General features: G+C 41.0%; 1 protein-coding gene across 9 annotated transcripts in view; it reads left to right on the plus strand.

Annotated features, from left to right (window-relative positions):
- GRIA4 (glutamate ionotropic receptor AMPA type subunit 4) overlaps window positions 1-12,930 on the plus strand; it is a 446,712-nt gene that overhangs the window by 324,184 nt on the left and 109,598 nt on the right. For all 9 annotated transcript variants that reach the window (XM_075548742.1, XM_075548736.1, XM_075548741.1 and 6 more), the window contains exon 4: window positions 4,547-4,731. In XM_075548742.1, the coding sequence (XP_075404857.1) occupies window positions 4,547-4,731 (185 nt within the window). The remainder of the gene's footprint in view (window positions 1-4,546; window positions 4,732-12,930) is intronic.

Here is a 12,930-nt window from a genome sequence, read left to right on the forward strand (position 1 = left end):
ATAGGATTTATACCATCATGTTGCATATGCATTGAATGGGAAGCAAAGAGAAGAGTACTAAGTTTAGGGAGGAAATCTAGGTTTGAAACGATAATTGTAGGCATGAATTACAAAAGGAAAGACTAAATGGAGCAATAGGAATACCAGAATAATTATATAGCAATTACCATGCCTTCTTTCTTCCTCTTTGGGGATTTTTTCCCTGCTTGGATAAAAATGAATACTGACTTCCAGAGTATTTCAGTTGGCAGGATATCAGGTAACTTATATTTCAAATGTGACCACATCATCAGTTCCATCTGTTGATATTAACTGAGCATCGCTAGTGTTTGAAACTCAAACATGTAAATGACATACCTAACAATCAAAATCTCTGAATTCAAAAGACTCACAAATCCACTAGAAAACAGAGTGAAAGTGCTCTTTTCTTGCAAGTGCTCTATGCTCATTTTAGTCTTCCTTTTTAAACCAACCAGTTCCCCGCTGTGACTCCACAGAGCAAGAAAGGGGGACTGCCGCTATAGGATGAACTCAGATAAACGGTGTGGCTTTTGATGGATGCTGGAGTCGGTGGCCCTTGTGCAGTGGGATTACATGGTGGTGATCCATTGAGTTTTGGAACTTCTTAAAGAGAACTAGGACATGTTGCTCTTGATAAGCCATAAGGTGAAAAAGCAACTCCTTAATGGGCTCTCATCCTAACCCATGATTGTCTCAAGGTTATTTATAAGCAAAATATCTCTTCTGTTTCTCCTCTCACATTCCAATGTAAAACTGAGAGCTAGGGAAAGCAAGAAGATTTCATAAACACATTTGGTTTGACTACAGATACCAAGTTCAAAGACTAGTTTTCCCTCCTTCTCTAGCTCAGGTACTAGGACCAGGGGATTTCCCTTCTACATGTAGAAAGATCAAGATCAAAGACAGAGCAGAAACCATGCCACCTTCTCATAGAAGACGGTCTTTGGCTATTCAACACCTCGCCTTCTTCAGCATGCTTCGTCTCTACCTGGAAGACCACTCACTCCAGGTTGTTTCTCCTCTGTGGTATTTTTCCTTGACCAACTCCTAGCTCCAGCAAAGTTAAACAAGACTTCTACTGGCCCAACAATTGATCTCAATTACTATAATCACACTTTTTAAAGCTAAAGTACATTTGTTTATTTGAATGTCTATCACATCTGCAAGACTATTAGCTTGAGCATCCAGTTCCTTGTCCTGTCCTTAACTTTGTAAGGTTTTTGTTTGTTTAATTATTGATTTTGTCTTTTTATTTTTTAATTTGGGGCTTTTAAGATGGTTATATTTTAAAATTGTTCATCCAATGATTACTCTAGATTTTTAGAAAGAAAGCCAAAAGGTAGAAATATCCCAATAGGTGTGGGTAGCCAAGGAGGGATTATCAAAGGAAATATTTGTTCTCATCACTTAATTCTAGGTTGGATAGGTGAAGACAGGGATAGAAGACTGATGTTCTCACCACTTTGCTTTGAGCCATACTACTCTTGACCTTGAAATTTATTTGTACTCTGTCTTGCCTGACTTGTCGCTGAGGCTAAATTCAGGTCCCTTTCCTATGAATGTGTTTCTGTAATTGCCTCTTAACCACAATCAATGTTTTGTCATTGTCATTGTTGTTGTTCCTTTCTTTCTGTATCTTGTGAGAACAAAAATGTGCACCTTTTATTAACATCTAACCAAATGCTAGTTCAAGAAATACATTTTGAATCATTGGGTAGTTGTTAGGTGGCATCCAGTCAGTTCTGACACAGAGCAAGCCAAGTCACAACAGAACAGAACACTGCCCAGTCCTGCTCCATCCTCACAATTGTCCTTGTGCTTGGGCCCATTGTTGCAGCCACAAGTCAATCCATTTTGTCACGGGCCTTCCTCTTTTATCACTGCCCCTCTAACTTACCAAGCATGATGTCCTTCTTCAGGAACTAGACTCTGCTCACAAGCTTTCCGATGTAAGTTAGATGAACTGACAATTCTTGCTTCTAAGGAGCGTTTAGGCCCCACTTCTTCTGAAGCAGGTGTATATGTCCTTTTGGGCAGCACATGGCACTTTCAGTATTCTTCTCCAATGCCACAATTCCAACACATCCATTCTTCTTCAGTCTTCCTTATTCGTTTCCAACTTTCACATTCATATGAGGGAGGCAACGAAAAATGCCAGGATTGGGTTGGCACCCTTTAGTTCTCAAAGTAGCATCCTTGCTTTGCCACACTCTAAAGAGGTCTTTTGCAACCGATTTACCCAATATAATGTGTCATCTGATCTCTTGACTGCTGCTTCCATGAGCATTGATTGTGAATCCAAGAAAGACAAAAATCTTTGACAACTGCAGTCTTGTCCCTCCATTCGTCATGATGCTTCCTACTGGTCCAGTTGTGAGTATGTGGACCTTTTCTACATCAAGTTGTCATCCACACTGAAGGCTGCAATCCTTGGTCTTCATCAGCAAGGGCTTCAAGTCCGTGTAGCTTTAAACAAGCGAGGTGGTGTCATCTGTCCATCACAGGTCATTCTTAAACCCTCCTCTACTCCGAATGCCACATTCCCATTCATGTAATCCAGCTTCTCAGAGGGTGTTCTCAGCATTCATATTGAATAAGCATGGTGAGGGCATGCGGCCCTGTGTCATACCTCTTCCTTGAATAGTCAGTAAAACACAGTAGATATATTTCTGGTAGTCTCTGCTTTCAGCCAAGATGTCTATCTGACATCAGTAATGATATCCCTTGTTCAATGCCCTCTTCTGAATCCAGCCTGAACTTCTGGCAGCTCCCTATTAATGTACTGCTGCAACCATTATTGGATGATCTTCAGGAAATTGTATTTTTATGTGATAGGTTTTACTTTGGAATGAGTATAAATTTGTGTCTCTTCCTGTCAGTTGACTAAGTAGCCGTTTTCCAAATGTTTCTGACATAGACAGCTAAGTGCTTCCAGGCTTCATCAGCTTGTTGAAACATTTCAACTGGTGTCCCATCAGTTCCTGGGGTCATGATTTTAGTTAATGCTTTCAGTCCACCTTGAGCTTCTTCCGTCATGACCATTGATTCTTGCTCAGACGCTACCTCCTAAAATGGTTGAATGTCAACCACTTCTTTTCAGTAGTTTCTATATATTCTTCACATCTTCTTTTGATGCCTCCTGTATCACACAATATTTTGTCCATAGAAACTGTCAATAAAAAAAAGAAAACAGTCAATATTTCAACTCAAGACTTGAATTTTTTCTTGAGTTCTTTCAGTTTAAGATTTGCTAAGATTATTTGTCCCTTTTGTTTTTCTAGTTCGTGGTGTTTGTACATTTCATTATAATATTTTATTTTACCTTCTCTGCCTGTCTTTTGCACATGGAATTAGTGAATATTTTACCTGGTGCATTATTACCCTTGCTAGTAAAGGTTTCCCACTCCTGGGGATACAGTCACACTATTAATTAGATATTTGATGGGTGTGTTGATTTAGATTTATGGCTATCATCCTCATCTTTAACAAATAAACACAAGAGAATAAACATCTAAAATAAATTTGAAGTAGACAGGCAATACATTTTGTCCAATATTTAAAGATTTACAAAATTAGATTTTATTTCCCTGGCTGTTTTAGCAGAGCTGCGGAGCTTGACTCTCCACTTTCGCTTTTCAGTTTGGGCGCTTTATGCCTTTGGTCATCGGTGTCCAGTGCTGTCTGCTAGAGCTAGCACTGCAACTCAACTGCTGACTCCACTGTTTATGTACCTGACCCTCTCTTCACTCCCTACCAAGCAGGAAGCACTAAACAACAATGCCTTCTCTGTATGCACCCTGCCCCATCACCAATTGTGCCTTAGGCAGCAATAGATCCTAAATCAATGCCATTGCTCGGCCTCTTTTACATCTTCCTTTTCATAGAGGGACTCCACGTTGTTGCTACCACCTTCCCAAACTCCAAAGTTCATTGCCGTTGAGTTGACTCGGCCTCCTAGAAACCCTATGAGTTCAGCATAGACCTGAACCAAAGGGTTTCTTAGATTCTAAATCTATATAAGATCAGAAACCTGTCTTTCTCTACAGGAGCACCTAGGGGGCTTTGAACCACCAACCTTTTGGTTAGCAGCTCAAGGCAGAATCACTGTTTTTAAGGCTCCAAATGAAGAGTCAAAATGGTCATCCAAAATGAATTTGTCTAATGAGTAAACTATCAAAGCATGTTTGTCACCTTATTCTTGACTACGAGGAGTATTGGATTTGGTTTCTTGTTTCTCTCATGTGAAATGTGTCGAGGGAGATGCAGTAGTCCTCAGAAGAGAGATTTTGAGGCTCCACTGCATCATTGTGACTACTTCATTCGACCAACAAACTGAGATTCCATGGCCCAGTGAAGAAAGAAAAACCAAATGACTCAGCCATAACCACTCAGGTTGTTGCTATTCTAAGCATCTGATGCAACTGTTGGAACATAAAAATGTTGATGTGGAGTCTTGCCCTGTGTCTCTAAGTGGGAGTCAAAAACACTCTTTAAAAGTAATTATTTTGTTTGTTTTCCCCAATAGGATATTCGATACTTCAAGCTATTATGGAAAAAGCAGGACAAAATGGTTGGCATGTCAGTGCTATATGTGTGGAAAACTTTAATGATGTCAGCTATAGACAACTTCTAGAAGAACTGGACAGAAGACAAGAGAAGAAATTTGTAATAGACTGTGAAATAGAGAGGCTTCAAAACATATTAGAACAGGTGAGTTCTAGATCTTGCCGCATTGTTATCATAAACCCGCTACAGAGAGTTACACTTTCCTTTACTTGTCCCCGTCAGTGTCTTCTCCCAGCTTTTCATTTGCAGTGTGGTGGTGGCCATTTTCCTTCTAGCATTTATCCCCCATGACCCTCAAATGATACTTCGTCCTCAGCGAAAGCCATTTTGGTCTTTCTGGAGTTAGAAGCACTACTTTGCACTCATTTTTAAGACAAGTACAACGGAAGGACTTGGTGTGAATCATTTAAAATGGCAAGTCAGTCTTCTATTTTCAGAATCACTCAATTTAAAGATGAATGCCATCTAAAACATGAGAATAACGATTTTTTTGTGGTGGTGTACTTCTTTTTAATCTTTTGAGAAGTAACTCCATGAGACATAGCAATTTTGAAAATCATGTGTAACGCGTAGTATTACATAATTTCTGCTAGAGGTTGCAAGTAAATGCACTACCATTAGTGAAGATGGTTTTCAACGCGCCTCCCAAACAAAGATATCTTAAGCAACGTCCTCAATATATATTTGTTGATTTTATTTGACTTGATTTGAAGCAGACAGGCGGAGATAAAATTGAGCCTTGGCATTGTGTTAAATGACAGGGAAATATCATCAAGCAAAGCATAAATAACATTTGCCTTCCCCCATCACCCTTCTTCTTAAGTCTGTAATTCGGCCAAAATTACAGTGAATTAATGCCATCTAGTGGTCTTGAAAATCTCTACAATATATTCCCTTGGCTAAGCAAGCATATTTTGGTAATGATGGTTTAGCTATATAATTCAATGATTTGATTTGTAATAGTGAGCTTATGAATTGGATAAACTTATTTATGAGAATGAATTGGATATTCAGCTGTGAAAATCAAATCCACAGTAAGTTTCAGTGATTTCTCCTTAATATCTAAGGCCACTGAACTACATGTAATAAGTTTCCTTCCTCAACTACATGAAGTTAAAATTTTTTTTAAATGTGTTTCTTCTGAATGCCTAGTGCAGTCGGTCTGTGTGCTAAGAGAAAGTGATAGTATACACAGTAGTGATAGTATGGGAGTGCAGGGGTGTGGATCTCCTGGTGACCGTCAGAGGGGGGTTTGCCATAATGACTACCTATCAAACTGGGGGGTAGTGTTGCAACAGGATCTTTTTTCTTTTAACAAAAATGTTATTCCTATAGTTAGTTTAAACAACAAAGGCTTCTTTTTTTCTTAAACCCAGTTTGCTTGTATCGACATACCTACAAGGCTGAAACGTTATGCAAATTTGTCCTTTGAACCATCTAACATGTTCTGGGCTAATGAGACCGGTGGCTCTGTTGGGTAGCACTGTTGGACTTTAACTGCTAGGTCAGGGGTTCAAACCCACCAGAGAAAGATGAGGCTATCCTAATTCCTATCCTGGAAATAAAGATTTCCAGCTTCAGAAACTCTGCATCGGGTCACTATGAGTTGGAATGCAGAGCCCTAGTGGCATGGTGGGTGGTGCGTTGAGCTGCTAACGTGAGCGAACGTGAGAGCAGTGGGTCTGCGGGACCGTGCTTGGGTCAGAACTCTCATTGTCACCCAGTGACAGTAACTCGGAGTCACATGGTTTTGTGGTAGGTACCACAAGCACACACAGTTGCTAGCATTTCTTATATTTGGTTGGGTCAAATTTTCGTGTGCTTCAGCTACCTTGTAAAGGAGCCTTCGTGGCCTAGTGGGTGACATGTTGGAGAGCAGTTCAAAGTCACCGATGGTTCCCAGGCTGGCTGCTCCCGTCAAGATCCACGGCCTTGGACAGCCACGCGGGACAGTTCTGCTCTGTCCTCTCAGGTCACTGCGAGGTGGGTGGGCTAATGGCATTGTGTTTGGTGGAATTGGTGGGGGGGGGGGAGTTGGCGATATGGTTAGTATTTGTGAAGTATATAAATTTTTTTAAAATGAAGTAGTAATAAAAGAAGAAGGTAAGAAATCCATAAAGGCTTCTACTCAGTACCCTCAAATAATGTTCACTAATAATCTTGTTGGGAGTCAATGCATAAAGGTTATATCAAACGATTTTATCTGTGTTCATATCATCTGAGAAATCTTATTTGTAAGCAATGGACAACTATGCTTATCACATCTTGTTGTATGTTGAAAATGGACAGTGATCATATTACTAAAGATTCTGTCTGATTAATGGGGAGGGTATGGCAGGGGAGGCGGAGGGGTGAACACTGTGAGTGCCCTCCTGGGGTGACAGCAACCCTAATGGTGCCCTGGAGTAAATCACTTCTGTCCTCCCTTAATAGAAAGTGAGCGAGCAAACAAACTCGACTGATTATGGGTAAATAGTCATTGCAATCACTTGGGTTGATTTCTGAGACATTTCCACCACCCCACGCCCCCCAAGTCCACTCATGCTACAGCTATTTAAGATGTGCAATTTTTTTTTCTTTTAAATTGGGAGGTTGTCGAATCTAAGGGGGGAAAAAAACCTTTCAATTTCACTTTCTTACACAAGACAGTCACTTTAGTTCTAACTGCCTATGGGCAGCTCTCTCCTCTTATTGAGAGTTCCAGTTGTTTGGCCTGAACAACTGAAGCTTTGTAAATAACTCCCCAGGAATCCAACAGAGAAGCCAATTCTAGGAATTGTCTGGATTGCCAAATTCCTGTCAGAGTAAGAGTAAGCAGCAGAAAGACCCTCCACTTAGCACCTGGGCTCAAAAGACCTCGTCTGGAGAAGGCAATTGAGTGCCTAACACATACTGACCTATTTCAGAGGCTTAGCTGGTTTCTAAGAAGAAAATCCACACACCCGGGGGCTTTGGATAAACTCTTTGAATAAACCTTAAATAAGTTCTCACTAAAGGCACTGGACTGATGCGAATTTCCCCCTTGTCATTTCAAAGAAATTAGAAAACTTGAGTGTCTGCCTCTTCTATTCTTCTCCTTGTCCCTTTTGAGTTCTAAAAGGTGTCTTTTCTATCAGCACTGGATAGTTGTAATGAGAGTAGTAATAGGCCTTTGTCCCTTTAAAATGCCTACAAGGTAGGAATCTCATTCATTAAAACAAAGTCTGCTGTATTGTATTAAAATAGCATGCTCTTAATTGTCCTGTAAGATTTCTTCTCAAAGAGAAAGCTGTTTTCTTATTCTGAACATGCTTTTTCTTAAATTCTCACTTTCCTTGTGTGAGCGCCAGGTTCCATTTCCAGCAGCCAGAGCACTCCCCGTACCCATCTGTCTGTGGTGGTTTATGTGTTACTATCTGTAGCTGCTGAGCAGGTTTCCATGGAGACCAGGATGGACCGCATGAGGAAGAAAGGCCTGGCACTCCACTTCATAAAATTGGCTGAGGGAAAATCTCTGAATCCCCATGGTTTGGTCCTTGAGGGATCATTCAGCACTGGGAAGCACTGGGTTCCATTGTGCATTGGGTCTCCGTGAGTTGGAAGCCAATTTGATGACAGCTAACAACTCTATTGTCAGACGCCGTGGAGTCCGGTCAGCCTCACAGGAAGCCTATGTGCAACAGAACAAAGCACTACCCGCTCCTGCCCCATCTGCACAAGTGTTCCCATAGTCAAGCCCATTGTTGAAGTTCGACTGTGTCGATCCACCTAGTTGAGGGTCTTGCTAAGTGTCTTCCTCTTTTTCACTGCCCCTCCACTGTACAAGCATGATCTACTTCTCCACGGACTCTTCTCCCCGATAAGACATCCAGCATTCTACCCGTACTTCTTTCAAGCTAACAATAGCATCATTTAATTTTGTGTTGCACCAAGCAAAGCAATTTGCTGCATTTCTTGGTTTAATGCTTAACTCATCCGAACACAACCATTAACCCAAACTCTGTCAGAAGTTGTGAATGTATTTCAATACTTCTGCTTCAATACCCTCTTTCATAAAGTGAAACAACTGAGAATAATTTGAGAAACCAACTAAAGTATATTTTGAAAAGTAAATTGCAAAATAATATTGATAAGAAAGTGCTTTTGAAAAAGTAGCACTTTCAGAAAATGGTTAAATTATTAATATAATAAGATTAGGAAATCTAGAAGTAAATTTCTGAAGGGACAGACACACTTCCTCTTATGGTGGCATGAGATAAATAGTTACTTCAGTAACATTTTCATTGGTTTGCAAAAACATAATAAAATCACATGCAGTTGTCCCTCAAAATATGGTAATCACAACTTTGTATTCCAGCATCAAATTAGTTCTTAGAAATGTATTTCCATGTAAAAGAGGAGTTAGACATAAGCTCATGCAGACATTTTTAGAAGGGAACTTGAAAAGAAATATTTGATATGTAGTTATTTGAGTGTTATCCATTGAGTTTAAGGTAATAGCAATAACAAAAATACAAAATTAGCTTAATTGTCTTTTTCTTTATTTTCACACACCTTAAATGCTGAATTCAATAACTTCCCAAGAGATCCTTGAAGGCCTGCCTTATACCTCATCAATTTAAGTTCAAGTACGGACTTTCATTCATTGATGTAGCCGTGCCTTCTGCCCTTCTCTCACTTCACTAGAGGAAAGAGAATCAGGCCCTGTCGATTTCAATGAGGAGGTAAGACCTACCTCCACTCTACAGACTTCCTACCCCTCTGACACCAACTGTCCCTCCCACAGCACTCTACTTCCTACTGAGTTCAACAACTCCTTGCCACTGCCATGCAGAACTCACTGAGAAGGCTCACAATTACAGGGTTCATTGGGAAGTTTTTTGATTGTTACTCAACAAAATGTTCAGGATCTAGTTCTCTAGTCTGGACGGCCTCTTCTCGCCCAAAGGCATGCTTCTGTCCTGCTCTGGTGGTGTTAAAACATTCCTAACTACTACTGATAAAGGCCAAAAGAGCACACCACTCTTCTCTAAGCTGCAACCCCAAAGTGGCCAAGAAGCCTAGCACTCCCAATTAAGTCCCTACGGGCATCCTACTCCACAAGTGAGCCTCTTGCCCAAAAGCGCTCAGCTTCCCACTCACTCAGTGGTCAGGGAAGCAGACTACTCTGTCTTGTGCTCATGGTGCTGCTGCCCTTCTCTGATATCACAGTCCTTTCTCTCCCACATCAAGGAGGTTCTGCACAAGAATCACAGAGTCCAAAAGACCTACTCCACTCCTAGCTTACTTTGGGGGGACAGTAAAGTCCTCCTCTTCTTTCTTCTGTGATGACTCATTTTGGAGATGGCAAAATTGACCAATTCCCAAAATGGAGTTCCAGGTGTTTACAATCACAGTTAACCCTGTTCACCACCACTCACAACTGAACCATATGATCCCATCAGCATTTTTCCGGGCCTCTCTTTGTGGGAGTTACAAAGACTGTGGCTCTACAGTTCTATAATTGGCTCATGGGTATCCCCAATTGCTTACCTAACAAATAGCCTCGATATAATTGGCACCTCTATCAGCAATATTCTTACTTTCACTGTATGAAAATGAAGCTTGGTGTCCCATAAGGTACACTGTGAAGCTTAGATAATTGGCAAAAGCGAGCTTCCACTTCTGTTTGTAATTTAATCAAAAAAAGCCTAGAAGGCATGATTCACCTCTCTGAGGATTATTATATCACCAAAGAAAGTCAATAATCCTACCTCAGCGCAAGGTCAATTCCAAAGAGAGGAAAATTCCTCACAAATAGAAGTGGGACCATCACAGGTACAGATAATAGCTCTCGACACACAGAATTCAGGGCAGATAAACCCCTCAAGACCAATAAGGAGAGTAGGTATACCATGAGGGTAGGGAGAAGGTGGGGGCAGAAGGTGGAGAAAGGAGGAACCGATCATAATGATGGATACACAATCCCCTTACCCAGGGGGCTGACTAACAGAAACGTGGGTGAAGGGAGACAGTGGACGGTGTAAGAGATGAAAATAAAAATAATTTATAAATGATCAAGGGTTCACACGGGTGGGAAGGGGTGGAGGAGGGAGGGAAAAAAGAGGAACTGACACCAAGGCCTCAAGTAGAGAATGTTTTAGAAAAGATGATGGCAACCTATGTACAAATGTGCTTGATACAATTGATGTATGAATTGTTATAAGAGCTGTAAGAGCCCCCAATAAAATGATTTATTAAAATTTAAAAAAATAATAAGCATGGCCATGTGTATAGATGTAAGTTAAATGGGAAAATGTGGGCAAGGGGAAGTGGTGGCAATAGTCAAAGTGCCCCTATGAAGACTGGGGATAACAGGATGGTGATAGGCCCTAGAGTCTTGTTGTTTGTCAAAAAGTAAGCTGAGCTTCTGGTAGCATATCAGAGTTTATTTACAGACTAGAATGATCCAGGGTCAGGCACTACCTAGAAAGGATTCGCCAAAGGATTGCAGCAAAAAGATACGTTCACTGAGCTCGAATACAGAATCTGACACAGGGCATTACAAGAAGAAGCTGCTGATCGGCTGGCCTTTACAAAGACATGTTGTAAAAGACCAGACACAAGACAATGGCAAGACTGCTTCAACATTGTATTGCAAATCATAAGGCTTGAGTCACTGAACTGCCTATTCTGAGCATATTTGAAGGGAGGATAGCCTGAGGAAATGCTCTTCCTGGGAAAATGCTACAAGAGGAAGGAAGAGAAGGTGGGATCTCAAGCCTCCTGATACAAGCTGGTTAACTCATTTTTGAAAGTCAGTTCAGAATAAACAATAAAAAGGAAGTGTTATTAATAATGATGATGACCTGTGTCTTTGGCAGAACCTCTCCTTATATCAAGCGCCTAGTTCCTTTGGACTCCTTCACATAATGACATCAGTTTAGCTATTCATCTTTTCTTAATTAATTTATATTTAAATCATTTTATTGGGGGCTCGCTCGTCCAACTCTCATCACAATCCATCCATCCATCCATCCATTGTGTCAAGCACATTTGTACATATGCTTCCATCGACATTTTCAAAACATCTTCTTTCTACTTGACCCTTTGATGTCAGCTCCTCATTTTCCCCATCCCTCCCCTGCCTGTCCTCCCTCATGAACCCTTAATAAGTTATAGATTATTATTTTCATATCTTACATCATCCTCTGTTGCCCTTCACACATTTTTATATTGTTCGTCCACTTGGAATGGGGTATATGTTGATCCTTGTGATCAATTTCTCCCTCTTCTCCCCCCCCCCCCCCCCCCCCCCCCCCGACCTTCCCTTAATCCTCCTGGTATCTCTATTCTTATTGTTGACTTTGAGTGGTTTATCTATCCTGGATTCCCTGTGTTCAGCCTCTTATCTGTAGCAATGTGCATGTTTTGGTCTAATCTGATTTGTAAGGTATTTAGTGGGGGTGGGGGGAGCATTAAAGAAAGTTGTGTTTCATCAGTGCTATACTGTACACTGACTGGCTCATCTCTTCTTGTGAACCTTCTGTGAGGGGATGCCCAACTGACTATAGATGGGCTTTGGGTATCCACTCCATGTCCCGCCCCACTCACATTGGGCATGATTTTGTTCTGGGTCTTAGATGCCTGATACCTGATCCCATCGATACCTCATGATCACACAGGCTGGTGTGCTTCTTCCATGTGGGCTTTGTTGCTTCTCAGCTAGATGGCCACTTATTTACCTTCAAGCCATTAAGACTCCAGATGCTATATCTTTTGAAAGCCAGGCACTATCAGCTTTCTTCACCACATTTGCTTATACACCCATTTTATCTTCAGCGATCATGTCGGGAAAGTGAGCGTCACTTATTAGAACAAAGTGTTCTTGTGTTGAGTCCCAATGTCCACCTGCAATCCTAATTCCTAACATAATAGATATAAGCACATAGATTTCTTCCCCTCTCATTATATATAAATATATTTACATAGGTACATGCCTGTATTTAGACCTTTATCAATGTCCTTTGCCTCCTGGTTCTTTCCTCTATTTCCTTTTACTTTCCTGTTGTCCCACCATCATGTTCAGCCTTCATTCAAGTTTAGTAATTCCTCTCTGCTACATTGTTCTTGATTAAGCCCCACTAGGCATCCTTTGCCCTTCTCTCCATTGATTTTAGTTCACTTGTTTTTCCCTTGTCCCTGGGTTGGTTCCCTCCGCCCCCCCCCACCTTCCTTTCTCCAACCTCTCCTTCTCCCATATCCCCCCCAGAACCATTGGTCCCATTCTTTTCATCTCTGAATTGTTTATCCTGTCTGTCTTATCTAGATAGACATGTAGAGACATCAATAAATGCAAAAAACAGGTAAAGTCAAACAAAACAA

Source organism: Tenrec ecaudatus, chromosome 4 (genome assembly GCF_050624435.1).
Source record: "Tenrec ecaudatus isolate mTenEca1 chromosome 4, mTenEca1.hap1, whole genome shotgun sequence".
Lineage (NCBI taxonomy): Eukaryota > Metazoa > Chordata > Mammalia > Afrosoricida > Tenrecidae > Tenrec > Tenrec ecaudatus.